This window comes from Furipterus horrens, unplaced genomic scaffold, assembly GCF_987537825.1.
Source record: "Furipterus horrens unplaced genomic scaffold, mFurHor1.1.pri manual_scaffold_13, whole genome shotgun sequence".
In the NCBI taxonomy this organism is placed as follows: Eukaryota; Metazoa; Chordata; class Mammalia; order Chiroptera; family Furipteridae; genus Furipterus; species Furipterus horrens.
In genome coordinates, this window is record NW_028327183.1 from 24,557,233 (window position 1) to 24,585,023 (window position 27,791).

At 41.6% G+C, this 27,791-nt stretch overlaps 1 protein-coding gene across 1 annotated transcript; it reads left to right on the forward strand.

Annotated features, from left to right (window-relative positions):
* The first annotated feature begins 3,304 nt into the window (after positions 1-3,304).
* DYNLRB2 (dynein light chain roadblock-type 2) lies at positions 3,305-14,665 on the forward strand. The gene is made up of 4 exons (XM_090259865.1): positions 3,305-3,390; positions 5,848-5,923; positions 13,144-13,311; positions 14,174-14,665. Exons 1-4 carry the CDS (start codon positions 3,388-3,390, stop codon positions 14,215-14,217), a joined length of 291 nt encoding a protein of 96 aa, XP_090115991.1. The 5' UTR covers positions 3,305-3,387; the 3' UTR covers positions 14,218-14,665.
* Positions 14,666-27,791: the final 13,126 nt, after the last annotated feature.

A 27,791-nucleotide genomic window follows, 5' to 3' on the forward strand; every position in this document is an offset into this window, starting at 1 on the left:
ATGGGATTTATTGCTCCCATCAGCCCTTTTTTCTTTGAACAAAATTGATACATTAGGAAATATTTACAGTTTGCCCCCAATGCTCAGGTGCTGAGAATACCTATTTAATGCAAGGCACTGAGATGGGAACTGCTTGTGGAGCTAAAGTTTAAAAATGGGAATTGTGAAAAAATGAGATTAGAGGTAGATTAATTACATTAGATGAATATTCTAAGTGAATAACAAGGCAAAAGGAATAAAAGAAGAATGGAAAAACATTTTTAGTAAAAAAGTCAACAACAGAAATTCTAGATATTTTTCCTAGGGAGGGCGTGAAGAAAAGAAGATTGAATAGTTAAAAGGGAGAGAGGAAAGAAATGGGAGGGAAGTAGGAGAAGAAAAGGCTAGAAACATAGAAAGATGAGGGAGACAGTGGAGAAAAGGAATGAAGGGAAGGAGGAAGGATGAACTAAAGAAAGGAAGACACAAGAAAGAAACATGGTTAAATGATCCATATTGGGCACCTGGTACAAGCCAAGCATTTTACCCATATAATATAATTTAAACCTCACATAAACCCTTTAAGGTAGATATTATCTTTCCTATTTTACAAATGAGGAGGCAAAAGGCCTGAGAGTTTATTTTACAAATCTAGAGACATCAACCCTAGCTGCATGTAATGCCGAATTCTGTGTCCTAGGAAACCATTTAATTCCAACAGGGAGGAGTCCCTTATGGGAAGTAAATGCTTAAGTTACACTTGAGCTCTAGAAAGAATCACCCTAGAAGGTGCCTTTGTCCTAATAAGAAGTAGAAAATGTTTGATCTTCTGAAACCCTAAATCTATATCCTGTCATTCTATGGCATCAGGTCAGTTATGTGGAATCCTTATTGCTATCACTGACATCATCTAATTATGCCTTACTATTATTAAGTAGAGTACCAGTGACAAACAATGCCTTACTTTATGAGAAAATGGGCACAAAACATACTCCACGGCCCCGCTTATAGTATGTGCCAGCTAGGAAGGCATGCCAAAGAGATAAGGGTGGTACAGAAAATCCCAAGAGAAAACTCGAGACTATCAAGTTACCTGGATTTCTTTAGGCTAAACAGAGAACAGTAGCAAATTATCAAAGAGAAAGATCTCAGAAGAAAATCGTCTTATTTTGACAAAATTATGTGAAGAATTGTGGACTTTGTCTCTACATATACCACAAATTTGGGAGTCACTTCAGAGTACTTTCAAAAAGTATTATTCATTAATTCTTTCACTTAAATTCAAAGTTATTTAGCACTTAATGTAGGTCAAAAGAAGGGGTGGGAAAAGTAGAAGGGAAAGGGATAATTCACATGTATTGAGACTAGGGTAGGGAACATGTCACACACTGCCAGCCGACTTTATATAGCACAGCTCTGGATATTCATTATAGTCCCTAAAAGGCATAAAAATTAAACCAAGCTACCTCCAAGGAATAATTAGAAGTGAAAATCGATACGGAGAAAATGGCTCATATTCTCCTCATTGATTTCCTGTGCACAGTGAGTCAAACTTGACCGTTGTTTAGAAGTCGGTTTGGCTACTTCTTATTACTTTTTCAGCAGTTGGGTACTCCTGTCAGTGCCTTTCATGCTGGAGTCTTTCTTTGCTCTAATCACAGCTGTCAGCTATCGAACAGGTTTGACACCCTGACTCCAGAAATGAGGGGATTCACACTCCATGCATATGCAGTCAGTTCCTTCATTAAAGCTGATTGACATAAAAGAAATGGTGCACTGCCATTGATTTTTATAAGCAAAACAAATGGCTACACAATCAGGTAGGAATCTCCTTGATCAGATACACCCAGAGAGCCCCAACATCAGTCATTTTACAGTCAACAGCCAGTACCACTGGCTTAGCTGTCCATTCCAAATCATCTTGGTTGGACTTCTAGCTGTTGAGTGACAAAGGAGACCAGTTAGCTATTGTGACCTGGATTTTTGGGAAGCATGAGTTTCTTGGAGGGAAAAGAGGAGGATGAGAGTGACCAGAATTTCCTCAGAATGTTTCTGTCCATAATTTAATGTCATAAAATGAAAGACTCTGAGTTCAAATGGATTATCTAATCCAAAATTACTAACAAGTTCAAAGTTGTTTCAGAGCATCTCTGACAAGTGCCCATTCAGATTCTAGCTGATGTTCCTACCAATAAGGATGCCTTGGTGTGAGACTGCTTTCAGGAAATGGGAGTCCAAATAATCAGTATTATAGAGTCCTTATAGCATGGTCCCCATGGGGATGCATTCCCAACCTATAACTTGTGCCTATAATCAGTGTTTGCCTTCTTCAAACCCCGGGACTTTAGGACTCCATATGCAAAATTTTCCTGCCACCCTTCACACAACAGTTGATCTCTGCCTCCCAGACTACCAGGATATTATCAATGCCCTTCAAAAGGTCAAGTGACTTCTGACTATCCCTACTTGATCTTTAACTTATTTCCTCCATCAGTTCTTTAATACCCAGTGGAATGCTTTCTTCTAGGGCAATTTATAGGAACTCCATCACTACCACCTGCAGTTTTTCAGTGACTCAGAACTGCTGCTAACAATGACCACAAAAGAAAGATCCTAATGGATTAAACAAAAATATTGGTAAGTAGCAACTCTTCAACTGAGTGAAGAGCGGTGCTACAACTAGATGAGAACGTAAGATGCCAGATGGCACTTACCCTGCTGTTTTGAGGGTGGGGATATCATATATATCATTGCACTATTCGATGCTAAGATATATTTATTCTTTAATTTAAAAAAAAAGTTAAATGATCCATGTAGGGCGAAGGAACAAACGTTATCAGCGTTGCACAAGGAAGCATGCCGCTTGTCACCGAGTATATAAAGGGACCCAAACCCAGCGTCACAGGGACCCTCCCCTGAGTATGCTCCAGGGCAGGTATCCCTTTGCTGCATTTTGTCTGTCTGCCGAACTAGAAGATACCCTGGGACCTGAAGAGAGCCTGGCACGTGGTAGGTGGTCTTGAATGAGGAAGTGGCTGTTACATTAATGCGTACCTCAAGGAATGAATGAATGAATGAATGAATGAATGTACGAATGACCTGCAGCCCGGAACCCGGCATAAGCCCCGCTCCTCTCCTCGGCCTCCTCGCCCCGCAGGCTTGAGTGAAACCCAGGTGAGCGCTGGGGCCACGAGGTCCAAACCCCGCCTACGGCGGCCGGGAGGAGCGGGCCACTTGAGGGCGGAAAAGCCCTCTCCGGCTGCTGCCCGACCCTTGCACACGCAGGCGCGGCACTGACGCTTCCGGGAGGTCATTTCCTCCCCTGTCTCTTAGCAACGGCTGGAAGCGTTATTGACATCCCAGGCTGTTGTAGCGTCGGACTGAGCCCGGAGTTTCGCGGTCAGCTCGATGGTAAATCTGGGGTCTCCGTCCACGACCCACTGCTCCAGTGCTGCCGACCCGCGTGGGCCTTCGCTGCCCTCCTCCCGAGCTCGATCCAGGCCCGGCCGGGGCTGCGGCGAAGGCTAGAGTCTCCATAAGCTTCTTCGAAGGGTGACTGGGAGACCTTAGAGGGACGAGAGAAGGACCACGAAGGCGGGGAAGAAGCTGTGTAGATGGGGAAGCTATCTTGGGGCATAGATATCTTGGGGGGGAGGGGGGCTCTGGAAGTGGTACTTGGTGAGGGGAGATATGTCGAGAAAGAGGAGATATTGAGGAGATAGAAGATCTTGTGAGGGATGAGAGATCTCTACAGCGAGGAAAGCGTGAAAAGGGGGGAGCGAGATGGAAAGACAAATCACCCTGAAAGAACAGGAAGAGATGGGACAGGGAGCGCAAGACAATGGAGAGAGGGGAGAAGAAGAAGATACTGAGAGAGGAGAAAAGCAAATAAAGAGGAAGAAGAAAGGAGGAAAGGGAGGAGAAAGAATAGGGAGGAAAGAAAGGAAGGAGGGAGGGAGGGAAGAAAAGGGAAGAAGAGACTGGGGAAAGTTTGAAGAAGAGTAAGGTGAAAGCGAGGAGTTTTAAGGAGAATGAAAAGGATGGTGATGAAGAGATTGTAGCAGTAGGGCTCAGAAATCACAAAAGGCGAAAACAACTGGGAAAAGAGAAGGAAAGGCTGGGAAGAGCAGAGAGAGGCGTTTGGGAGAGAAGCAAAAGAGAAAAGGGTAAACAAGGGCAGTGATTGTAAGGAGCTGTGGACATTGTCTTAGAGATGGCAAAAAAAAAAAAGTGACAAAGTATGGATCCTACGTACAGCTATTTTGCTTTAAGTGCAGTGTTTCCCAAAGTGAGATGCAAACATTAGTTGCTACTTGAGATGGCTCAGAAATTCCAAAAAGCACAGAATAAATCACATTTGAGAATGTTATTCCTCATTTCTTTTTTTTTTTTTTTTTCAGCCTTTCGATCATATCCAGGTGAAAGTTCTTGGCAATATTAGGTCGTTACACAGCTAACACTTTGCAATTTTAGTTTTTCACTAAAGAACAGACCTCAGGCTCAGAAATTTCATTAATATGTTCCCCTTTTTTTCTTGGTTATTTCCGTTTATGACTAATCATACCAGATATCCATTTCTGATAGTGATGTATAGTTTCCTTTGAAAATGCATTCATTTAAGCTTTTAGAAGTGAAATAAATTAAAGAACATACTAGATAAATAATACAAATAGTATTCCTAATGCCAAAAATTGTGAATCTAGTACATAAATGCCTGGAATTCAGAAAACACCTGGATAGTGGTAACAAAAAAGGAAGTAAGTTTTCTCGCCCACATCAGGTGCAAAAGAAAACTGTCTTCCCTAAGTAAGTGTTCACCTGTATGATATTGGGAGGGGGAAAATATCACAAACCCTCATCAAGAGACTCTACAGAATAATGTTTGAATTCTGAATAGCCAGTTATTACTCAGTTATGAACAATATGCCACTTTGGAAAATACTTCCTTTTTTAATTTTTTAAAAGATTTTACTTATTCGTTTATAGAGAGAAGGGGGGGGGACATCAATGTGTGATTGCCTCTGGAGCACCCCCAACTGGGGTCCTGGCCTGCAACCCAGGCATGTGCCCTGACTGGGAATTGAACCAGGAACCCTTTGATTCACAGGCCAGTGTTCAATCCACTGAGCCACACCAGCCAGGGCTGGAAAAGACTATTCTTGATTTTAGCATTTGTAGAAGGAAAGAAAGCTGCTACAATATAATTTATGCATAAAATTCATTCAGAAAGCTGAGTTTAAAACCCAATAATGGGCTTCCAACATATTCATGGTAAATCATTCAGGTTGCACTGAGAACCAGGCCATAGTTACCAAGAGGTTCTTGGAATCCAGGAATATGTTTTTATAGAATATCCTGAATCTAATCATCTGAACTCCCAAATAGGTAATATTTTAGGCTGAAAATATGACTCCTCATTGAGGGGTACTTAGAGAGTGGCAATGATACAGCTCTATAAATATTAAAAAACCGTAATGTAGAAGGGGGATTTTCCATACAAATACAGAAAGATCAATGAGTGAAAGATGGTCAGGGGAGAATTTCTGTCCAAAGTAAAGAATACTCTGCCAGTAAATGGAGACAGGCAAAAATGGAGTGAGCTTTTGAGAGGCAATAAACTTTCTAACTGTAGAAGAGTTCAAGCCAAGTGATTTGTCAAGGTTGTCTGTCAGGGGTCCTACTATATTGGTCTGTATATGGGAATTGACTATTTCAAAGGTCTCTTCCAAAAGTCTGAGATCATAGCATCCCATACCTTAGGTTAAAGAGATAGGAGAGTAGGGATCCTTCCAAATATAATATTGTCTTTAGGATTTGGGATAACCACAAAGATCCTTTTGGTTAATTGCCATTCTGATCTCTTAACAGGCAGAGGTGGAGGAAACCCTAAAGAGGATACAAAGCCATAAAGGGGTTATTGGAACGATGGTTGTAAATGCAGAAGGTAAATACATCACGAACTGCTTTCTTGACCTCTGCAGGGGCCAACCAAGTTACTGTTTGTTGTGGCATACCTTACAACAAGCCCAAAAGTGTGTTTTCTATATTTTAGCAATAACCTTTACTTATCAAACATCCATCGAGTATTACATGCCAAGCACTCTACTAAGAACGAGGGATATAAATATAAATAAGACATGTCTTAAAACATCTATATATTGCTAAGAAATGCTATGCATTGTCTAATTTTGAAAGCTTTGATAACTCTTCTATCATCTCAAGAATACCAATAAGACTTCTATATTGAAGATAGGGAAAATATTATTGTTGGCAATTTGTTTTTGTTTTAACATTATAGCAGGTACAGAGTTTCACTCTTCATTTTAAATGAAATTGTTCCTTACCATATTTAATAAAATCTTTGAAAATTAATTGTAATTTATACCATAGTCTTTGTGGCTATAGTATAAGAAGAACTGATACATTTCCACCTATGAAATCTTTGGACTTACACCAGAAACTTGCTCTTACTCCACAGTCCCTATTAATCCACAGAGCATTCCTCTGGCATATTGCCTGCCACATGCTAAGCTATTGGGCAACCTCTTAAAGGATCTTGCTCATTTCATTGCTAATTCAGGCATTTGTAATGGCAAAAGGTGCCACAAATCCCAAAGTATTAGTCGAAATATGAGTAGTTTCTTCATATAATTTATGCAACAATGGATTGACACATTGCCAGCTTAGTGCTTGGCAACAGAATCTCACAGCTAACCATTATTTTGGAGAAAATCCATCAATATTTATTGATGCCTTAAAATTTAAACAATTTAAAGTCTGTTTAAACTCTGAACTTCAATCTCTTATTAAAAATGGAAAATAACCTACTTTTTTGATAGTTGTGGTAAGTGAAATAATGATTGTCAAGTGCCTGGCACAATACCCAACACTTCATAGAATTATAAATAAATAGTTCTGAGAATGTGGGAATTTTTAATTGATTTGTACAGACAAAACATCTGATGTGTTTAACAAAATAAGATTAAATTAAACATAACTCAACATCAAGTTAATATAAAAATACACCCAGCTACAGCGATCAGGAGGGAATGGATTTAAGATGAGCCCTACAAGTAAGTCAAGATCTATGCCTAATATTTCCAGAAAGCAATCAAACCCTAGTGCATGGTTCTGGTTGAATTGATTTGAGGTCCATGCATTTGCATAAACTCTGCTACTCCCCCATAAGATGGGTTATCTTTGTCACTTCACAGCGGCGCTATAGTCTTTTCCTTTGGCTGCCATAACAAAGTACCAGACACCTAGTGTCTTTAAAAAATGTCTTTGTCTCTCAGTTCTGGAGGCTAGAAGTTGAAATCAAGGTGTGAGCAGGGCCAAACTGTCTTTGAAGGCTCTATAAAACAACCTTCCTTGCCTATCTTCCAGTTTCTGGTGGTTTCCAGCAATCCTTGGCATTCCTTGGCTTGTAGACACATCCCTCCAGTCCCCGCCTCTATCGCCCTCTCCATGCCTCTGTTTTCTCTTCTTAATGCTATCAATCATTGGATTAGGTCCACCCTAATCCAGTGTGACCTGATCTTAATTAGTTATATCTGCAAATACCCTATTTCCAAATCAGGTCACAGTCTGAGGTTTAGGGTAGACCTGAATTGGGGTGGGGGGTGACTATTTCAGCCCAGTACTGGTGCATTCCCCTGTGACATCTAGGATGACTTATGTGTTATTTTGGAAGATCTTAGTTTAAAAAACATAATCCTAGCAATATGCACCAAATGTCTGCAAAATATCATACTCTTTGATCTGTAATACCAATCCTGGGAATTTATCCTAAGAATTAATGTTGGAAACATTTAGGTTTGAAGGGTACTCTTATGAGGCATCATGTAGAGTAGCAATAAATAAATAGACAAATAAGTAAATAAATCTATCCCAACAGTAGCGGAAATTTTAAATTATGTAATATTTACTTGAAGAACTATTGATCTGTTTAAAATGTTGAAGAATATTTAGTCATGGAAAAATACAATATTAAATGAAGAAAATCAAGGATAGCCATATCCAACATTTTCTAATTAAAAAAATATAGCCAGGCACACATATACAGTTAAAATAAATGTGGAAGAAAAGGCAGAGGTATGGTAATTATATCTGAGTGATGGAATTAAGAGTGATTTTTACACTATTTTCCTGGGGTTTCTCAACACTTTTCTCATCCAAAGGCAACAAAATATTATTTTTAAGACTTATTAACTTCTTCTAATTAACCTCTATGGGGATTAGGTTGTGTTAGGATTCAGCGCAGTTTTCTGAAATCCAAATTAACCTTTTTCCCAAAAATGTAAATGAGGGGCTTATTTTTATGATCAGATTATTAATAACCAGAGTGTATGACAAGGATGTTTATTAATAGCATGTGGTATAAGTTGTGTGACCAGAATGTAATAAAATACTTCATTTCAACAGCCTACTCAATTTTAGATGAAAGTACCATTTATTATAGTGCAGCTTTGTAGCTTTCAGAAGTCCCATGAAATTTGATGCTGAAAATATTTAACTAAGATGATGTTTACATGTTCTTGTTCTCTGATAGTGGTGTTAGTCCACTAATTCTAGGCAAATCATTTTAACATATTTTTGTGTTTTATTTGTGATTAGGCAAGGCTTCTACCATGTTTATACATTTAGACCTCTTCATATGCCATGTTAAATAGTGTTTTTGTTTCACTGTTATTGAAACATAGACTCCCTATTCATGACAATAAAGTAGACTAATCTATTTAGCCCAATACTGAATGGTATACATTTTTATTAGAGAAGATTCTTTGTTAATATTGGTTTCTCATTTATAAAACCATTCATTATTTATAATATTACATCACTGAACATTGAATTCGATACTGGTATGTTGTATATGTGTGTGTGTTTCCCAGGCAATCACGTCTGTCATGTACTCTTATTTATATAAGCCTGATTTCTGTAGGCTCTTAATTTTAAATATTCCTGACATTTCTAACAATCTATTATTTGAATTTCATTAGGTTTGATCAGCCATCCAGCCAACTCCCTTTATTTCTGAAATACAATCTATCAACTAAAGTACAAATGTACAGTGGAAAAGTAACAGCTTACTAGAATCATAGTCATTTTAAAGGAGTGCCATAAATTCAGCCATGTCAAATTCATACTCTTTGTTCTAGAAATTTCATTTTAAGAATTCATACTACACATAAATGCAAACACGAAATGGCATGCCCAAAGACATATTCTGTATCCTCGTTTATAAAAGCCAAAGACTGGGAACAGCCTAAATGCCAGTCAGGAGGATGTATTAGTTACATGTATTACAAAGCATTCATTTGACAGTCATATTACGTAGTCATTATCAATGACCTAGCCTTACATGTACTGAATGGAACCATTTCCAAAGTGTATTAAGTGAAAAAAAATAGGTGCAGAATAGGAAATGATTCAACTAAAGAATTCAAACATAAACATACTTGAATAGACTTAGAGTACCTCTGGAAGGATACCAAAGAAATGAGGAGTAGTGGTTACCTCTCAGAACGGGAAGGGGGCGAATTTTACACCATGTGCTAAAATTACTTGTTAATAAATTATTTTTAATTACCTTGCACGGGATCAAGCAAGAACTCCACAAATATTTGTTGATTGTTTCTTTTCAAGTGTTTGCAGGGGATATGAAAAACTCCAAGACTTTCCACAGTATGTACTTACTATGCAGAAAGGCTAGCTGTTTTATTTATTGACTTGGATCATGGATAGACTAACTAAATAGGCCTGAGCATCTGATTCATAATCTTGTCATCTACATTTTAAATAATTTATCCTGGTTGTATTTCTTGTTTTGACACTGAGCAATGCCGACTTTGTAGGTAGTCACTATTGAGGATGCAAAATAAGACTATTCATCAAAAAGTGCTCTTACAAGGTTGAGTGCTTGCTATATCTCACTCTCCTGCTTGTTAAAGACACATGCCTTTTGATGTTTCATCAGGTGTGAACAACAAAACTGACTTCTGGAGGGTGGAGGGAGTGGCAAAAAAATAATAATACAAAAATTAACAAGGTTATATAAAACCTTATTTATTGAGTAGGTTTTCCTGTAAATGTTGTCTTTGTAGTGTTTGGCAAGACCTATTCTAGAGGCAAGAATTTTCTTAAGAGAGAAAGCAACAAATCTGTTTCAAAGTCAGAGTTGAGGCTCTCTAAGAGTTTGATGAAAAACTGGTAAAAGCCCAAGTTTGTAATGCTGTTCCACTCTTGAAGTGCTCATCTTGCTTAACAGTTTCTGAAATTACCTTCTCTGAAGGAAAACCAAGAACCATGTTAGCCTCTTTTATTGACTGGCCACATTCAGGTACCTGAAGAATCCAACAGTGATCTCAATTCACCTTCATATGTCCCCCTAAATTAAAGACTCATTTGCAAGTCAAATTCCTGGAATTCCCTGGCTTTGTGGTAGTTCTCAAAATAATACGAAGGCCATTTCTTTTTTTTTTTAAGGTTTTATTGATTATACTGTTACAGTTGTCCCAATTTCCCTTCCCTCTGCTCCCCTCCACCTGGTGGCCCCACTCCCTCCAGTTATCCCCCCCTTTTAGTCCATGCCCATTGGTTGTGCATATAGTTCTTCTCAACATCTTCCTGTCTACTCCACTCCCTCCTACTATGCTTCTTAATTCCTGTGCCATCTCCCTCCCTTTCCCCCTTCCCCCTCCCTGCTGACCTCCCCCCAATATGTTCCCCATACCTATAGTTCTTTTCCCACTCTCATTGCCTACTTAGTTTGCCTTTGTTTCACTTCCCTAGCTTCTGTTGTTGGTTCTTGTGATGCAGTTTTCATTTTAATGTTCATAGTTTTGATCCTCCTTCTTCTAAACCAGTCCCTTTAACATCTCATATAATAGTGCTTTGGATCTAATGAACTCTTTCAGTTTTATTTTGTCCTGGAAGCACTTTCTCTGCCCTTCTATTCTGAATGACAATTTCACTGCATAGAGTATTCGTGGTTGTAGGTTTTTGATTTTCATTACTTTGAATATTTCTTGCCAGTCCCTTCTTGCCTGCAGGGTCTCCCTTGAGAAGTCGGCTGATAGTCTAATTGGGACCCCTTTGTACATGATTCTTTTCTTCTCTCTTGCTGCTTTTAAGATTCTCTATCTTTAATTTTTGATAATTTGATTATAATGTGTCTTGGAGTGGTTCTCCCTGGGTCCAGTTTTTCTGGAACTCTCTGTGCTTCCTGGACCTGTAAGTCTATTTCCTTCCCCAAGTTTGGGAAGTTCTGCTTTATTATATTTTCACTTAATTTTTCAATTTCTAGTTCTTCTTCTTCACCCTCTGGCAAACCTATAATCCGTATGTTCGATCTCTTATAGCTGTCCCAGAGGTTTCTGATCCTCTTCTCACTTTCCTTGCTTCCCGTTTCCTCTCTCTGCACTGGTTGACTGTTTGTTCCGTCTCTATGTTCTGGTTTGTTGATTTGATCTCTGGATTTTATTTCCTCACCACTTGTCTCGTATGTGTTTTTGTTCTTTTCAGTATGAGTGGCTTTCAGTCCTTTCTCATCTCGTTCCAAATCTTTTGTTAATTCTGTAAGCCACCTCATGACTATAGCTCTGAATTGAGCCTCCAATAGGTTTCTTATTTGTTCATCTGTCAGATTCTTCATCTGTTGCCTGCATCACCAGGATTTCTATAGTTGTCTGCCTCATTTTGACAGATTTGTGTTTTGCTTTGCTTCTGGGGCAGGCTATAGAGGGCGGAGCCTGTGCACTAGTCACAACCCCGCGACCGGCGGTGACCCGCAACCTTTTTTGCTGCGCTGTGGCCCCTTGTTGTCACTACCCAGCAACCAGCAGCGATCCGCAAACTTTTTCGCAGCGCTGTGGTGCTTTGTGTGGAGGCAGCGGTCCAAGATGGATTCCTGCCGTTATTCTCCACTGGGAGACCAGGATCTGTCCTCCCGCCCTCTGGGCCTCACATCAGAGGCAATGCGGGGGCTGCCTTTCCCAGCATTGGGGTCGGAAGCTGCTGGGGCTCGACTGCAGCCGGGATTGCTCTTCCTGCCGCTGTCCCTCGTGCTACTGCAAACAGCGCCGCCTGATTTCCACTCTTCCTACCTGTCCAAGGAGCACCACTGGTTTATAACTTTGTACGTTGGGCTTCCGTGTAGTTTTATTTTCTGGAATTTCTAGTTATCTTTTGTTTTGAGGTAGCTGTATTCCTTTCTAGTTGTAGAAGGAGGCTGAGCGTGTCAGTCTAAACCTCCATCTTGGCCCGAAGTGCCGAGGGCCATTTCCGATTAGATGCAATATATGCAAAATACCTAGCACAGCACCTGTTACTTAATAAGCACTGAGCGACCCACATTAAGCTAGATTGAGATGAACTGAATAGAATTATACTTGCATATTTGTCTAGCTAGAGTCTCCCAGTGAAATTAATAGCTTCTGTTTTAAACATGTATCATGGAGCAATAGAGTACATAAATAGCCAAATTTAATAATGCTTACACTAAGAATGAGTGCAAACCAGGAAGTGCCCAGGAAGACCACAGGTCTTTGTTGCTGTGTTTTCTAATATAAAATTTAAAGTTTGCTAAATACTGCATGTTGCAAAGAAATTTTGAAAATCCCTTTTGATATGTTCTCTAGTGTGTGCAGTGATATCCCTTTCTAATTCTGGCCTCAGGAGAGAAAACTAGCACAGACCAAGCATTGCAAAGCAGACTCACAGTAGACAGGACTCTAGGGGGAATGCATTTTTGTCTAGTAATATGTTCACTTAGTACTGAAATAATCAGTTAACAACTTCCAAAAGATTTGTGCACAAAAACGTTATCACACCATTAGCAACAAGAACAAAAACACAATACCTAACAATCCAACAATAGAGATTGATTATGATAGATCCATAAAGTAGTAAATGTATAGCCATTTAAAACAATATTGAAAAAACAATCATCAAACTTGTAATTATACTTTGACCCAAGTAATTTGTAAAATCTATATAGAGACAAGATGATTGGAAGAAAATAAACTCAAATTGTTACTGGTGGGTAATATCAGCCATCACTTTTTCTTCTTCCTAGCAATTATAAGCATCTTTTATATTTCTACAATGTGCATGTTACTTTTATAATAAGAAAAAAATTTAACCCCAAATTAAATCTCGTAACAGGCATCCCGATCCGAACAACCTTGGACAACTCAACAACAGTTCAATACGCGGGCCTCCTTCACCAGCTGACAATGAAAGCCAAGAGCACAGTCCGTGATATTGACCCTCAGAATGACCTAACCTTCCTTAGGATCAGATCAAAGAAGCATGAAATCATGGTAGCTCCAGGTACTTTGGCATTTTATTTCATATTTAAAGCATCTTTCTACTTTATCATATAAAACCTTTGTTTCAAAGAATAAGGAGTATTGTTGACACTATTACAGATAAATTTTAATATGTAATATGACACATAATGTTCTACACTTACAAAATGAAGTCATGTTTGAGCCTGAAAATTCCAACTTCAAAATTTTGTGACATGGGTGATGAATTTGACCTTTGCAGAAGTTGAATTTTTCCCACTTGCATTTATTATTAGTAATCAGAAAACTTTAGGAGATATAGGTCTCCTGCTGGGTGAACTTAGTGTGGAGATTTTCTGGAGAATGGGGGATGTGTCTCCCGTCCAGCAAATAAATTAGGGAGTGGATCAAAGGCCTGTAGAGTCCCAAATTCCCCCTGGGGGAGCTCACAGCCACCCAAATACTTCTTCCAGTGAAGGAATTACTTTTACAGTGTTAGTAGATATCAGTGTAAAATAGGACTCATGCTCCTAAATCTAGTCTAGAATAAACTTCTCTATAGTAATTCATCTGTAAAATCTGAATTACCCATAAACTAAAGCTTTTCCTACATCTGTGTCCTCACCCTGGCGGCACATGGGAATCATTTGGAGAGCTTTACAGAAGTACTGATTGCTACCTGGGCTCCACCCCCGACCAATGAAATCAGAATCTCTGTGCTGGGCCCCAGGTAATGGTATTTTCTGAAAGCTCGACATATGATTCTGATGTGGAACCAAGGTGGGAAACCATTGGTCCACACAAGGTCTAAGTGATGCTCCAAAGAGAAAAGCAGATTAGCTAAAGTATTCATTTATTATATTTAATTTTTAGAGTGGATTAATTTTTCCCATATCTTTCCACAGATAAGGAATATCTTCTGATTGTCATTCAGAATCCATGTGAATAGCTCTGCTACAACCAAATCCAATCTGTGACACTGGGTTGAAAACACTTTACTCTTTAATGATTACTAAGATTCTAGTCCAATATAACTGATCCTTTGGATGTTATTTTCTATTTTTACATTTAAACTATTGTACACTTCTCGTTTAGCCCCCTTTGAATGTATTGTAAAGTTGTGATTTAGCTATATAATAAGTAAATCCTGCTATGTATGTCTCTTTTCTTATAATACACAAAGTAAAGGAGTCTAGTGAGAGGGTACCTTCTTTAATGATTTAGCTATATAATAAATAAATCCTGCTATGTATGTCTCTTTTCTTATAATACACAAAGTAAAGGAGTCTAGTGAGAGGGTACCTTCCTTAACAAGAGCTCTTTTAGTCTAGGAGTTAACTGTCACGAAGAATCAGTATAGAAGTATAACTGTGCCCATTTTGTTAACATGCCAAGGAGATTCAGTGGGATGCTGCAGGAGCTACCAGGGAAATCCCAGCCCTCCAGGAGTGTTAGGTGATTTCCCAGGTTCAGAAAAGACAGTAAGAGATCAGAGAATTGTTCTCAGCCGGGTCAGCACCACAGCTGAGCACCCCCTCCCATTCCTTGCAAAACTCTGCAGTATTGTGCTTCCGTCACACTAGCCAGAGGGGACCAGGAGCCAGTCTCCAGCAAGGGTGCATACTCAAAAGCTGACTAGGTAACTCCAGAGGGTTTGGTTTTCACCAAATATTTCAAACATTCAGAAAATAATGAAAATCATACAACAAATATAACAGATTTCCCAGACCCATATAGAACGTATGTTAATATTTTGCCTTATATCCTCTCTTCTTTAAATTAAGGGTTTTTTTTTGTTTTTGTTTTTTTGGTTTTTTTGAGATAACTGAGGATTCACATCAAATTGTAAGAAATAACAGAGAGATCCTGAGTACCTTTTACCCAGGTTCTCACTATGGCAACATCTTTCAAAATTATAGCACAATATCACAACCAGGAAATTGACACTGATTCAGTCTAGATACAGAACATTACCATCCCCACAGGGTCCCTCATGGTGCCCTTTACCCCTGGCAACCACTAATCTGTCCTATTTCTGTAATTCTGCCATATCAAGAATATTATATAAATGAAATAATACAATATATAGCCTTTTATAATTGACTTTTTTAGCTCAGAGTAATTCCCTTGAGATTCATTCAAAAAATAAGAAATGAAACATTACAGATACAGCCGCAGCCTGGTTCTCCTCTGTGTGCCTCTGTCATCTCCTTCCCGAGAGGACTCATTAGAAGGCACAAGTCACTCTGCACAGGTGTCCACAGGAGCCCACACCTGAGTTCCTGAAATGCCTCCACGGCAAGCCAAGCGTGAGGGATGGTGCACAGTAGGTTTACTAGTTCGGCCAAAGCCACAGCTCCAGCTTGCATCCTGTGAGGTTGCCTTGACCAACCTAAGCAGACGGTGGTCTGAGCAGAAAGAAGGGCTGAGGCAAATGCCTCAGGTTAAAGGGATTTACTCTCCAAGTGGTGACGGAGAGGAGACGGATCACAGATAAAACTCACTCAAGGCTCAGAGAGACAATGGTGGAGGCTGCAGCCACACAGCCCAGCCTCTCCATGCAACAGATGTCTGCCCCCCACTGCAGAGCCAGCACTCCTGGGGCGGGGAGTAGGGGGAGGACCACACATGCATATTTGGAATATGCTATCCAGGTAATTGCAATAACATCCAGGCTGAGATCAACTCAGTGGTAATCCAGAACAAAGGTTTGGGAGTCTCAAGTCCTGAGTTCTTCTTATTCTGGCTCTGCCATTTGTAAGTAAGGTTTGTTGTTTAGAATCAGCTGAGCTGGTGCAGCTAAACTGCCTGACACAGAGTGAGTGCTCAACAAGTGTTAGCTTCTGCGGCCGCCTCCCATGTTACTCAACAGTGATTCTCACCGGGGCGGTGAGGAGAGTGGCCCACGACACAGAAATGTGAGTTCCGGGAACAGCCCTGAGGTTCCCCATATCATCAAAGCCAGCTGAGCCCTAGGTTTACAGAGATAACAGAACAAATGAGGAAATGAGCTTAAGTTACAACAGGAGTGAGTTCTTCGGAACTTGTGGGGTGAATAAACATGAAAGAGATTATAGGAATGGAGAACCTATACTACAGTACATATCTTTCAAACAATTTTCCAACAGTTTTTAATTAAAAATTTCAGACTTATAGAAGAGAAGAAGGAATAGCACAATAAACACCCATATAAGCTTCACCCACATTCCCCATCCCCAACTTTTAATATTTTACATTTGCTTCACCTGTCTGGGTGGATGTATATATACATAACAATAACCCCAATTTCATACTTAAGAAATTTAATATTGATACAATATCATCTAACAGACATTCATATGCAAATTCCCCCAATAGTTCCAGTATATCTTTCATGTGGTTTTTAAATCCAGGATCCTATCAAGGGTCACATGTAGCATTTGGTTTGTCACATCTCCAGTTTTTAGCTGTTTTTAGAACTTCTTTTTCTCTCTTTACCTCCAGGTGGTATCAAATTTGTATTTGGTCTCCCTAGAGTCCCCAGTGCCACCTGCTCCCCATCCCTCTTGAGCCCCTCCTGATTAGCAGATACAGCCTGTAAATAGAGGAAATTCAGCCGACGAGCAGGTCTTAGTCACGGGTGAGTGCTTCTCTTCTGTCTGCACTGTGACTCAGAGACCAGACACATCACCATGGACCCAACCTCTTCCTTCAGTGCAGGGAGGTCTGGGTACCATAATACTCACTCCCCCAGGGACAGGTTTAGCATCTGCTGACAGTTCCCAACATAGACAAGATCTTGTTAGAATCTTAACAGCAAGGAAATGCATTATTGAGGGAAAAGACCACAGAGATCATCTATCAAATTCCTTGATTTTACAGCTGAAGGTTTCACCTGAGCCAGGGGTCAGGTGTTCCTCGGGAATCAGTTATGTGGGTTTGTATTGAACTAGTCATGACTATGAGTCGATGCTTATGATCTTATCAGTGGGCTCATGCTCCTTTGCGACCCCCTCCATACCCTCCGAAAATTGGTTTTTGAAGGTCCATATTAGCTCATCGTTATAAAATGTACCAGAGGTAATATTTGATTCCAATACCTAAATCTGTCTTCTCCCCACAGTTCCCCATCCCACCCAGAGCTCATCAGCAGATGCATGCTGAGTGGTAAAGCCACTTCCTTCCTCCTGGCCCCGCCAGAATTTCAAGCCCCATTTGAGATGTGACAGTGGGAAATCTGTGGCAGGTGCAGAGGACATCGCTGCCAGTGCCAGGCTCTGTGTGGGTTCTTCTGGGGAAACACAACACTCCCCGCCCACTAGGCAGTGGATTCTGCTGTAGTCCTGCCTGTACTTTTGCATCCAGAGGAAACTGTAACCCTTTGTTGGAGTCAGAGAAGTTGTCGGCAAAAAGTAGAAGTTGCCAAAGTCAATTACATCAGAGGATGATATCACCTTTGGGAATTTGTACTACCCCTCTCTGCCTTCCAGCACACAGACATTCATATTCCCTCTCGGATTCACAACAACATAGCTAATTAGCTCTTTTTAAAAGATGCCTGGACCTAAAGACTCACACCCGTACAAAACCATTGGTAAAGCTCCTGTTTCCTATAAGAAATACAAGACTGGTCTCACTGGTGCCTCCCATAGGCCCAACTTGGTAGGAATTTTACCTGAACAATAGGAGAGCTATTTGCAGAATCTCTGGAGGAACATATCCCAACCACAAATATTAATGATAATGAACCTGGAAAGGCCAGCTTAATAAAACAGATAAAATGTATTTATGCTTTACTATCATTATGAGTTCCCAAGTCTTCATACCCGAAAAGGAGCACCCAGTAGCGAACGGGTGAGAGCCTGCCCAAAGCTCCAGCAGGTGCCTGCCTCTTACAGCCCCTCTTACTGAGTACCTTCTGGCTTTTGAGCAGGATCACACATTTTCTTTGAAAGCAAAAGTTACCACAGACTAAGACTTGGATTTCCCTCCTTCTTGGTCTTTGACAAATTATAATTATCCCCAGAATGTCTTTGACATGGGCAACACATCCTTACTCCTCTGATGTTAGAGGATAATGTAATGCCCTGAATAGAAAACTATGGCAGGTTTAGGGGAATTAGCCATATTCATTCAATCAACCAATATTTGATCTTACATTCTTTGTTTTTAAAAAAGTAGGTCATGTTGGGGCCATAGCAGAGCTTTCAGGGTGCTGGTAACATCTACAATCAGGAGCCTTACCAAAAATAAATTGCCTCAAATCCTGGGAACTATGGGGCTACAACTCCTTTAATATGAAATCACCTCTAACAATGGAAACTCAGCCTTCCCTGGGGCATATTAGAATATTTCTATTTAATATTTGTAATATGTAAGGTTATGAAAACTTTTCTGTATATCTCTTATGCCAGATTTGTCACAGAAGGTTAGGTCAGCTGTGTACTCAGCCATCCCTTGAACACAGAGAAGACTGAACTTTCTGACTTCTTCCTGGGCTCTTATTCTGATAAACCTCCATTCCTTCATCACACATGACCTCAGGACTCCCTCCCTAGGTGTCATTAACCTTGAACAGTCCTACTGCATGGATTTAAAGTTGTCCTTCTTTGGTCAACTTGACAACATGAGACACAATACAGTGCAGTACAAAGAGCATGAGACCCAGGGTCTGACTCGGCTACTTAATTATCAGCAGGATGCATAACTTCTTGGAACCTCAGTTCACTTGCCTACAAATGTGAAGAATGCCCACTCACAGTGGCCTTGCATTCTGAACTACATGATACAGAATAGATGCCAATGATCATTAATAATAGCAATGGCAGCAAAATAAACCAAATTTACCAGAATCCAAGGCATTAAATGCATCTCACTGTGGCCTCTTCTAATTCAACCATATGCATAAATAGATGGAAGTACTTATAATCCTGCTGGGGACACAATTTTGTCTAAGTCCTTTACTTATCATTGAATAACTCCCTGGTCTTACCCAGGGTTTATATTGGTTTTTCTTAAAATCTGTATGCACTTCCATCAAATTTGTCAGTGGTGACATGGCCCAGGTGAAGCCAATGAGAGATGCTTCCTTGGCATTTAGAATTAGAAGAGTCAGAGAGCAAGTCTCCATGTAGCTGGACTCAAACACAAAAGCACGGCTGTTGGGGGTGGACATTTTCCACAGGGGAGTAGCAGAGAGAGACAGTTCTCAGAAGGAAAGAATACAGAGAAAGGGTAGGATATTCATTCCATGGGTTCTCTGTAGGTTCTCAGTTAAATTTTACCCTTGGGTTCACAAGACACCTCTAAAGCCTGTAGTAGGTTTTCCTCTTTTGTATACACTGCCAGAATGGATTTCACCTGTTGCCTGAAACCTAAAAGTCCTTACCTAACAAATTTTGACTATATTTGGGTCACCCTAGGCTACTTTAATCAGACACAGTCAAGAGCCCTGTGGCTCCCAGGATGTATATATTAACCAGAGGCCCTGAAGAGATGGGTTGGGATCACTCACCCTTGTTTCAAAACACACCCTATAGCTTTGGCTAGAAAAAAGAAGAGGCCACTGCTGGACCTTCCAGAGGCATATCTCTGGGTGGGGGAGAGGTACTGAGGCATCCTTCTCACTGGGAGCAGGGTCTCCAGTTCATTTCCACCTGGAGAGCAGCCTCTGCCTCTGTCATTGGCTAGAAAGAGAATTGACCACCTGGACACTGGGCAGATACATTCCCAATCAGGCGGCCCAGATTGTATGGAGTGGCAGAAAGCCATTTGAGAGAAAAAAGGGATAAAGAAGCACAGAACAGACTCAGCTGACAACTTACTACCCCCTTGTCCCCAGAAAACAGTGTGGTGCCAAAAACAAAGGACATTGCTTTATAGCCAGACAGGTCTGCCTTTGATGCCTATAGCCAGACAGGTCTGCCTTTGATGCCTAGCTCTGCCATTAATAGTAACAATAATAACTATAATAATTATTATTATTTATATTATTTTAGAAAAAAATAGGAAGAGGAGGAAGAGAAGGAGAGAAAAAGAACAACACTTGCTACCTAACAGGCACATTGGATATTCACAACAGTGCCATTTTGTAGACAAGAAACCAAGGCTTAGAGTAGTTTCACTGTTTGCCCAAGGTCATTCAAGTTTTTAAATATCAGAGGAGGCACCAAAACCCCAATATCTGACTAAGGTATGCACTCCACCATTCCCTTAGATGGTTGACTCACCAGACATGTGACAAGGAAATTAACAACTGTGAGCCTTAGAATCCTTACCTGTAAAATTCAGACCATGGTTCTTTCATTACAAGCTGTTGGAGGACAGAAAGAAATTATATAAAGCACCTGACACTTAGTAGATGTTTAACAATGGGTAGCTGTTATTATCACCATCACCATCATCAATACTACCTACAGAATCAACAACTGCTGGAAGATAATCATCATAGCATATTATAAATATGACCAATGCCACAATATTGACTTTTGACAATATTCCATCAGGCTCATTTCATCAAGGCCCTAAAATCAACAATCAGCCATCCATCTGGGTCTTCCAGATATCAGACCACCATTCTACTCATGGAATTTCACCATTTCAGGAATCACTCATAGACTAATCTCCCCAACAAGAAAGCATCAGCTGTTCTGTATCACCAGACCTATGTTTTATCCCCTCCCATTGTGTCTACACGTAAATCTACTTTGTGCCATGCCTTATTTCCCTCCCATTCTCTTCACATTTATAACCTTCCCATTTCCCACTCTGCCTGCACATAGAACCAGCCTTTTTATTTTAATGAGTCAATTCAATATATCAGACTGATTTTCTGGTCTGTATTAACTCAACAATCCAGTCAAGAGATGCTGTGCATTTGTTAGTCCATTAGGCTTAAGGACAAAATCTGTCTTATTCTTAGTCCCCAGTACCTAGCAGAAAATCTGGCATCGGGTGGGTACTCAGTACGAACAGCTCTATTCCCACCTAGGCTCTCTTTTAGAAACACGATTCCCTTTATCATGGGGTAAGTTGCATAGGGGTCCACCAAGTTAATGCGCACCTTTGAAGTAGACATAAATAGTGATATCCCCTGAGAATACTCAAGACAGGGTTCTGACCAATTAGAAGCTTTAAAACTTCTGAATTCAGATTACAGAATGAAGTTCTCAATTCAGAACTGCAAGATGAATTAAGGCAGGTCATTGACTCCTATGAACTTCCTTCCAGATCTGCTCCTGCACAACTCTCTGCTTCCCGAGGAGCCCCAAGGAAATACCTGGGGCCTCCCCATCAATGCCAGGAGAGCCCAAGGCCCAGCTTCTCAGAACAGGCTCCAGCACTCACAGCTGCACCCTTTGTGGAGCGCGGATGGGAGGCCTGTACCAGCTAGTCCTAGACCTCCGGGGAGTGGGCCGGCGCCAACGTCAGCAGGTTACAGTGTCCCGAGTGGTGCTGTCAGCCGGAGCCTCCATCCAACAGGAACTTTAAGTTGTTCACTAACTCTGAACCTTTCTGGTGGGTATTTGATCATATCTCAGAGAAGTGGGGGAGAAAGTAAATGCCTGTGACTCCAGGAGGGAAAAAATAAGCACAATACCATCAGTGGCGGCAGAACAGGAAAGAAGCTATCATCTGAGCAAGTTTACCTGCTCTTGCCAAGCCCAGCAATTTCTGGGAGATGCAAGTAGAGATTAGTAACCATTTATGAAATCTCAACTTAATAATAATACTGGCTTCCTCTGAGAATGTAAAAGAAAGAAGGTGTGCTTCTTAACCAGGGAGCCATTAACTAGGCAGTATTTAACCAACAATTAATTTAGGCCAGGAGCTGACATGGGTGATGTCACCCCCGCCCCAAAGACTTCCTGGTGTATAATGGAGATATAAGTGTGCAAAGAATACGTTTTCAAACAGAGAGTCAAGAGCAATCAAGAATCATGTGTGCGGGATGGAGCAACTGCAATTCAGATACAAAGGACTGATAAAGGCTTGGTGTTCAGGAAGGCTGCATACAAGCAGCCATACCTGAGCTGGATGTTAAAGGTACACTAGGAGTTTACAGCGTTAAGAGGGAAACGGTGATCTGGGCAGAAGGAACTGCAAACGAGGCATGTTCTAGGCAGTGGTCTTCAAACCCTGCTTTAGGGATAGTGACCTTCCTTCACACATAACCTCAATGAGAAGCGAGCAGAGCAGCTTGCTGTCCAGGACACAGGACCAGGACGGGCTCTGCTTCTATCCTGCCCTCTCCTCCTGCCCTTCGGCCCGAGACCTGTGGAATCAGAATCTGCATTTGGGAGGAGTCCCGGGGATCCCTGTTCCCATGGAATCTGAGAAGTGCTCTGCCTCTAAGCATTTGGGGATCCCCTCGGGCTGCCATGAGCAAGTCCACCCAGTTTCTATGTGGCATCTCCATGACCTTCACCTTCACCTGTGCCTAACCTCTTCCCTTGGCACTGCCATGTCCACAGGATGACGCTACTCCTATCAGAACTACTCAGTTATGAGCATCACGGACACCCTGGGAAACACCGTAGTAGCAGGCACCATCCCCCTCACCTGCCACCACCATCTCCTCCCATGCCCAGCACACCTGCCACCTGTGAGGTCTGCTCGGAAGTAGCAGAAGGGAATGCCTAGTCTCCATCCTCCTGCAGCTTGGGCTCCTCGTGAAGTCCGCCCTTTCAGTTTTCACATGCAGTGACCTCTCCTGGGTACAAACCCCCTTCTCTAACCAGATGGTTCTTCCTCTCCGAGAAGTGAGGTCTCACTGGGTTAATCCTGCTTTGTTTCTTGACTTCCCCTTTACTCAAGTTGAGTTCTCTTTCAGGAGGCTCCGAAACACCCACGCACACAAGTTGCTGACAACGCCAGCCTGCATGTCAGCTAGACACACCTAGACCGCCTTGGGGCTCAAACCAGCCTCTTACAAACTTGTTCAGTGTCACATACAGTCCTGAAGCCCACGCCGCGTTCCAAATTCTTTACGATGTTACCCCATTGATCTCAAAATAACCTCACCTGGTAGACTTTATTTTCCTCATTTTCCGAATAAGGAATATGAGGTTCACGTGAGGTGATCTGAACCAGAGTCACACTGTTTGCTCAACTCAAAGCCCCTCAAGGACAGAAACCAATTCTTACTTATTATCACACTCCTCCCATGCATTGTTCAGAGTTTGTATTTAGTCTACACTCAGCATAGAAAGCTTGGATGAGTTGTGTGAGTATAATCCACATCACCAGTTTGGGGGGCAAAGAGGGGCATACACTTTAAATAAATAAAGGTAAATCTATCACAGGAGCACAGGCTAAGCCACTCTCAACATTAGAATAATCGGTTGCGACACAGCCAGGAACTCTGTCACATGTGTCTGCATGTGTGTGCATGTGCATACACATGCATATGGATTTTTAAAGTCCATATGCAGGACAATACCAATAGAGATTTCTGAGTGACTAGGATTATGCTTGATTTATTTTCTCCCCTTTGCCCTTCTTTATGGTATTTTTCTTTCACTTTTTTCTACAATTAAAATTTGTATTGAACTATGAGATGCATATAAAAAGTTCACATCTCTTAAGTACAAAGCTCGATGAATTTTCACAGACTGAACACACTCATGTAAGCAGCACCTAAATCAAGAAACTTAACACGATCCCCGCTGCCCCCCCCCAAGAAGTACCTTTGGTCTTCCCCCTGGTCTCTAATGCCCACCTCAAGAGTCACTAAGAACCTGGCTTTTGTCACCAGAGGTCCAGAGGTTAACTTTTTTCTTATGTACTTTGTACAAGTGGAATCGGACTCCATTTGTGTCCAGCATCTTTTGACCGTCAGTAACTGCTGAGGTTCATCTGTATTGTGTATGGATGGTAGGGAGTAGCAGATCACTCATTCTCGTTGCTTTTTTTTCCCCCACTTTTTTTAAGCATAGAAAATGTTACTTAATTTTTATTTTCTTTGGTGGCAGGAAGGTGTCTATGTAGAAGGAAGTGTGGAGCCAGATCTCTCCCCTTTGCAGAAAGTAGGTCCCTGAAATCAGGACTGTTGTATCTCAGAGAAATAGTTTTTAAAAAAAAGAAAGAAAGGGAAAGGGTCGATGCTTTCCCAGATGCCGACAATCTCACCCACCATCACTGTATAGTGGAAGGAACATGCACTTTGAGAACTTACATTCAAATCTGGGCTTGGCTACTCACCTCTCCAGGGAGCATTGCTTCACTCTTTGAGTCTCAGTTTCTTCATCTGCAAAATGGGGATCTTGATTGCTCCCCACCCAGGCCCCCTTAAATCCTTTTTATCACTTCTGCTGGCTTCAGGGATTTTTGCTTCCATCTGCCCTTGGGTTATGACAGCCACTTTTTAAGAAGCAGAGAGAGCCACAAGTGCATGGCATTTGCTCCTGCTGACCCTGGAGGCCCTCGGCTGGTGAGTGCGGGATGCCAGGTATGGAAGTCCAGCTCCCTTGCACCCAGGGCAGGTGCAGTTTATCCTCCAGAAGCCCCTGCAAGAGCCTACTGCAGCTTCCCTCCACAGGTCTTGGCCTGAAATGACACCTTTGCGGGGCTCCTTCCTTTCCTGCTATCTCCTGTTGGTTGCCGCAGGAGATCTCCCTGAAACAGACCCACGCACCAGAATCCTCAAGCAGGACCCACTTCTAGGAAACCTGTCCTAAGACGCCCTCAGGGTTGTTGGGAGGGATACATGGATAATTGAGCAGAAACCTCCAGCACCACCAGGTTGGTACTCACACCTGTTAAATCTCTTTCCCCTGTCAGCCCCAGGCTGGACGTGCTGTGTGGCCACAGGCCGCAAGTCATAAAGGCCCCCAGGTCTGAAGGAACCATAAAAGTCCTAGCTGCCTGGAGTCCTGCTGAATCACCTTGAATCACTCCCATCTCTCCCTGGAGAGTATTACAAGTCCCTTCTAGATGAAATAACCAGTGATGGCAGAGCCTTCTCCACCACCACCCAAGCTTTATTGTACTACAATCAGCACAGGCATCTCAAGTGGAGATGAAGCTGTGGGGAGCGGATATTAAAGCCACCGGCTGTGTTGAGCTTCCCAGATTGGAGGCCAGATTTTCCACCGGTTGCTCGCTCCCCACAGCATTTGCACCCCCTCAACCCCACCCTGGCCTGTGGGGAGGGGGCTCTGTCCTTGGAGGATGGTGGGCAGCCCTGTGTGTTAGCACCCACTCTTCCTGGGAATGAGATCTTCCAGCACTCTATGCTAAGAAGAGAAAAAAGCTATATTAAAAAGAGAGTTGCAATGAGAGGGTGAGATAGAGCACACATGGAACTTTCCTCTCTTTTGAAAAGAAAATTCGTTGTTTTTAAATAATCCATGGCATTGATCTGCATTCTAAGGGTAGGCTTTAGACTTGTTTCCCTCAACAATGGAGGGAGCATAGGGGCCAGATATTGACAAAAAGCATTTGTTGAATATTAATAGTTGCTGTTCATGCACCAGACACTACTTGAAATGTCTAACAGTCTTTGAAGGAGGAATGTTCATCTTTGTTTACAGATGAGGAAATGGAGACTCCAAGAAGGAAAATTACTTCTCCTACCTATGCAGCTGGTAGTAATGGAGCTGAGAATCATCCAGTCCAGGTTGCCTCTGAGGCTGGATGGATTCTTAAGCAGAGCTATTGCTAGGCACTTGGGTACAAAAGGCTGTTTTAGTTCCTAGGGCTGTCGTAACAATGGACCACAAAATGGGTGACTTATGACAACAGAAATTATTCTCTCCAGTTCTGAAGGCTCAGATCATTCCTTGCCCCTTCTTAGCTTCTGCTGGTGGCCAGCCATCTTTGGCATTCCTTAATTTGCAGCTGTGTCACTCCAATCTCTGCCTGTGTCATCAAATGGCCTTCTTCCCTGTGTGTCCCTACCTCTGTCTGTCTTCTCATCTTCTTACAAAGACACCAGTCATACTACAGGAAGGGCCCACCCTACTCCAGTGTGATCTCATGCTAACTAATTACACCTCCAATGATCCTCTTTCCAAATTAGGTCACACTCTTAGGTATTAGCAGTTAGTACTTCCTTGTATATTTTTGGGGACATAATTCAATCCACAATAGAGGACAAGCAGCCAGAAACTCAGTTTTTAGACAAGGAGATTCAGAGAGAGTGAGGAGGGGCTTGGCCTTGCCCCTGACAAAGGCACCCCAGGATGAGCACACAATGTCTTGGATCTTGAGTCTCCATTTTCATCTTTGTCCACCTACTACTAAGCAAATGTCCCCAGAGAAAGAGACCAACTAGCTCATCAATGCACTGTGTCAGGAATAAGGAGGAACATGGGAGTAAGGTGGTTCAATCTTTAAAATGTGGCACTCTTTATATTGCAGGGTTCTGGAGAAAAACCTCTGTGAACCTATTCTGGTTAAACTCTACTCTTTTAAAACACTTTATAAACTGAGACAGGGTTCTCAGCTGCAAGCGTGGAAGCCAACTCTGGATGATTTTAACTAAAAGGGAATCTATTTTAAAAACAGAATCTAACTCACACAATAGCTGAGAAGGCTGAGGGACCTTGCTGAAACAATGATGGAAACAAAGGAGTCTAGAGAGAGTCAGGACCACAGTCAGAATTAGAACCAGTACAGTGAGAACACTGGTACCACTGGACATTCTCCCCATTGCCATGGACTCATCATCATGACTGCCCATAGACATTGGACATTCTGAGGCCACTACAACTACCAGCAAAGCTTCCCCACTTCCCTGACTTTTTAGGCCACTAGCTCCAGATTTTAAGTCCTTGATTGAGCCTAGCTAACGTTTCTGAGGTCTAGCTGCAAGGGAGTCTAGGAAAGCACAAATCTAGCTTTTTTAGCTTTAATAGAAAGAGACAGCCTCTACTCCTACAATAACCCACAAACTAAGGAATTCCACAAATACAAGAAGGAGGTTCAAATGTTGTGAAAATAATGAACAATAGTCCTTAGGGAAGATTAAACGTGCTTTATCCAGGAGCAAAGGTAAGATAAGCATGTCAAGGCCAAAGCTATTAAAAATGGAGATTGTGATTCACAGACTTGAAATATTGGTGCTGGAGGTTTCTGAGGGGCCCACGGAGACAGAAAGTATATTAGGGACTGCATGGGCTGAAGATGTGGGAATGGGAGTGCCTTCTAATAAGTACAGGATTTCTTTGCGAGGTCAGGAAAATATTCTGAAGTTAGATAGTTGTGGCAGTTGTAGAACCAAACTGTGCACTTGAAGGGGGTGAATTTTATGTGACTTATATATCAATATAAAAGAAGTCTCAGAAATGGATTCAGACCCCTCAAATCTACAGGATGAGGGCTCCAGGTCATAGAAAAGTAATGGGATAGTAACTGGCGCAGGTGTGTATGGAGCAGAAGCACAGTCCCTCAGTTTTCCCAAGATGATAACACAATTCAACAGACACGTGCTGGTCTGGAGAAATGAAGCAGAGTCGGCCAAATATGTCAATAGTTCCAAACATCCCATTTTCTTCTTTGAAAATACTCCATGCCTCTATTCATTGGGTCACAATGAAGACA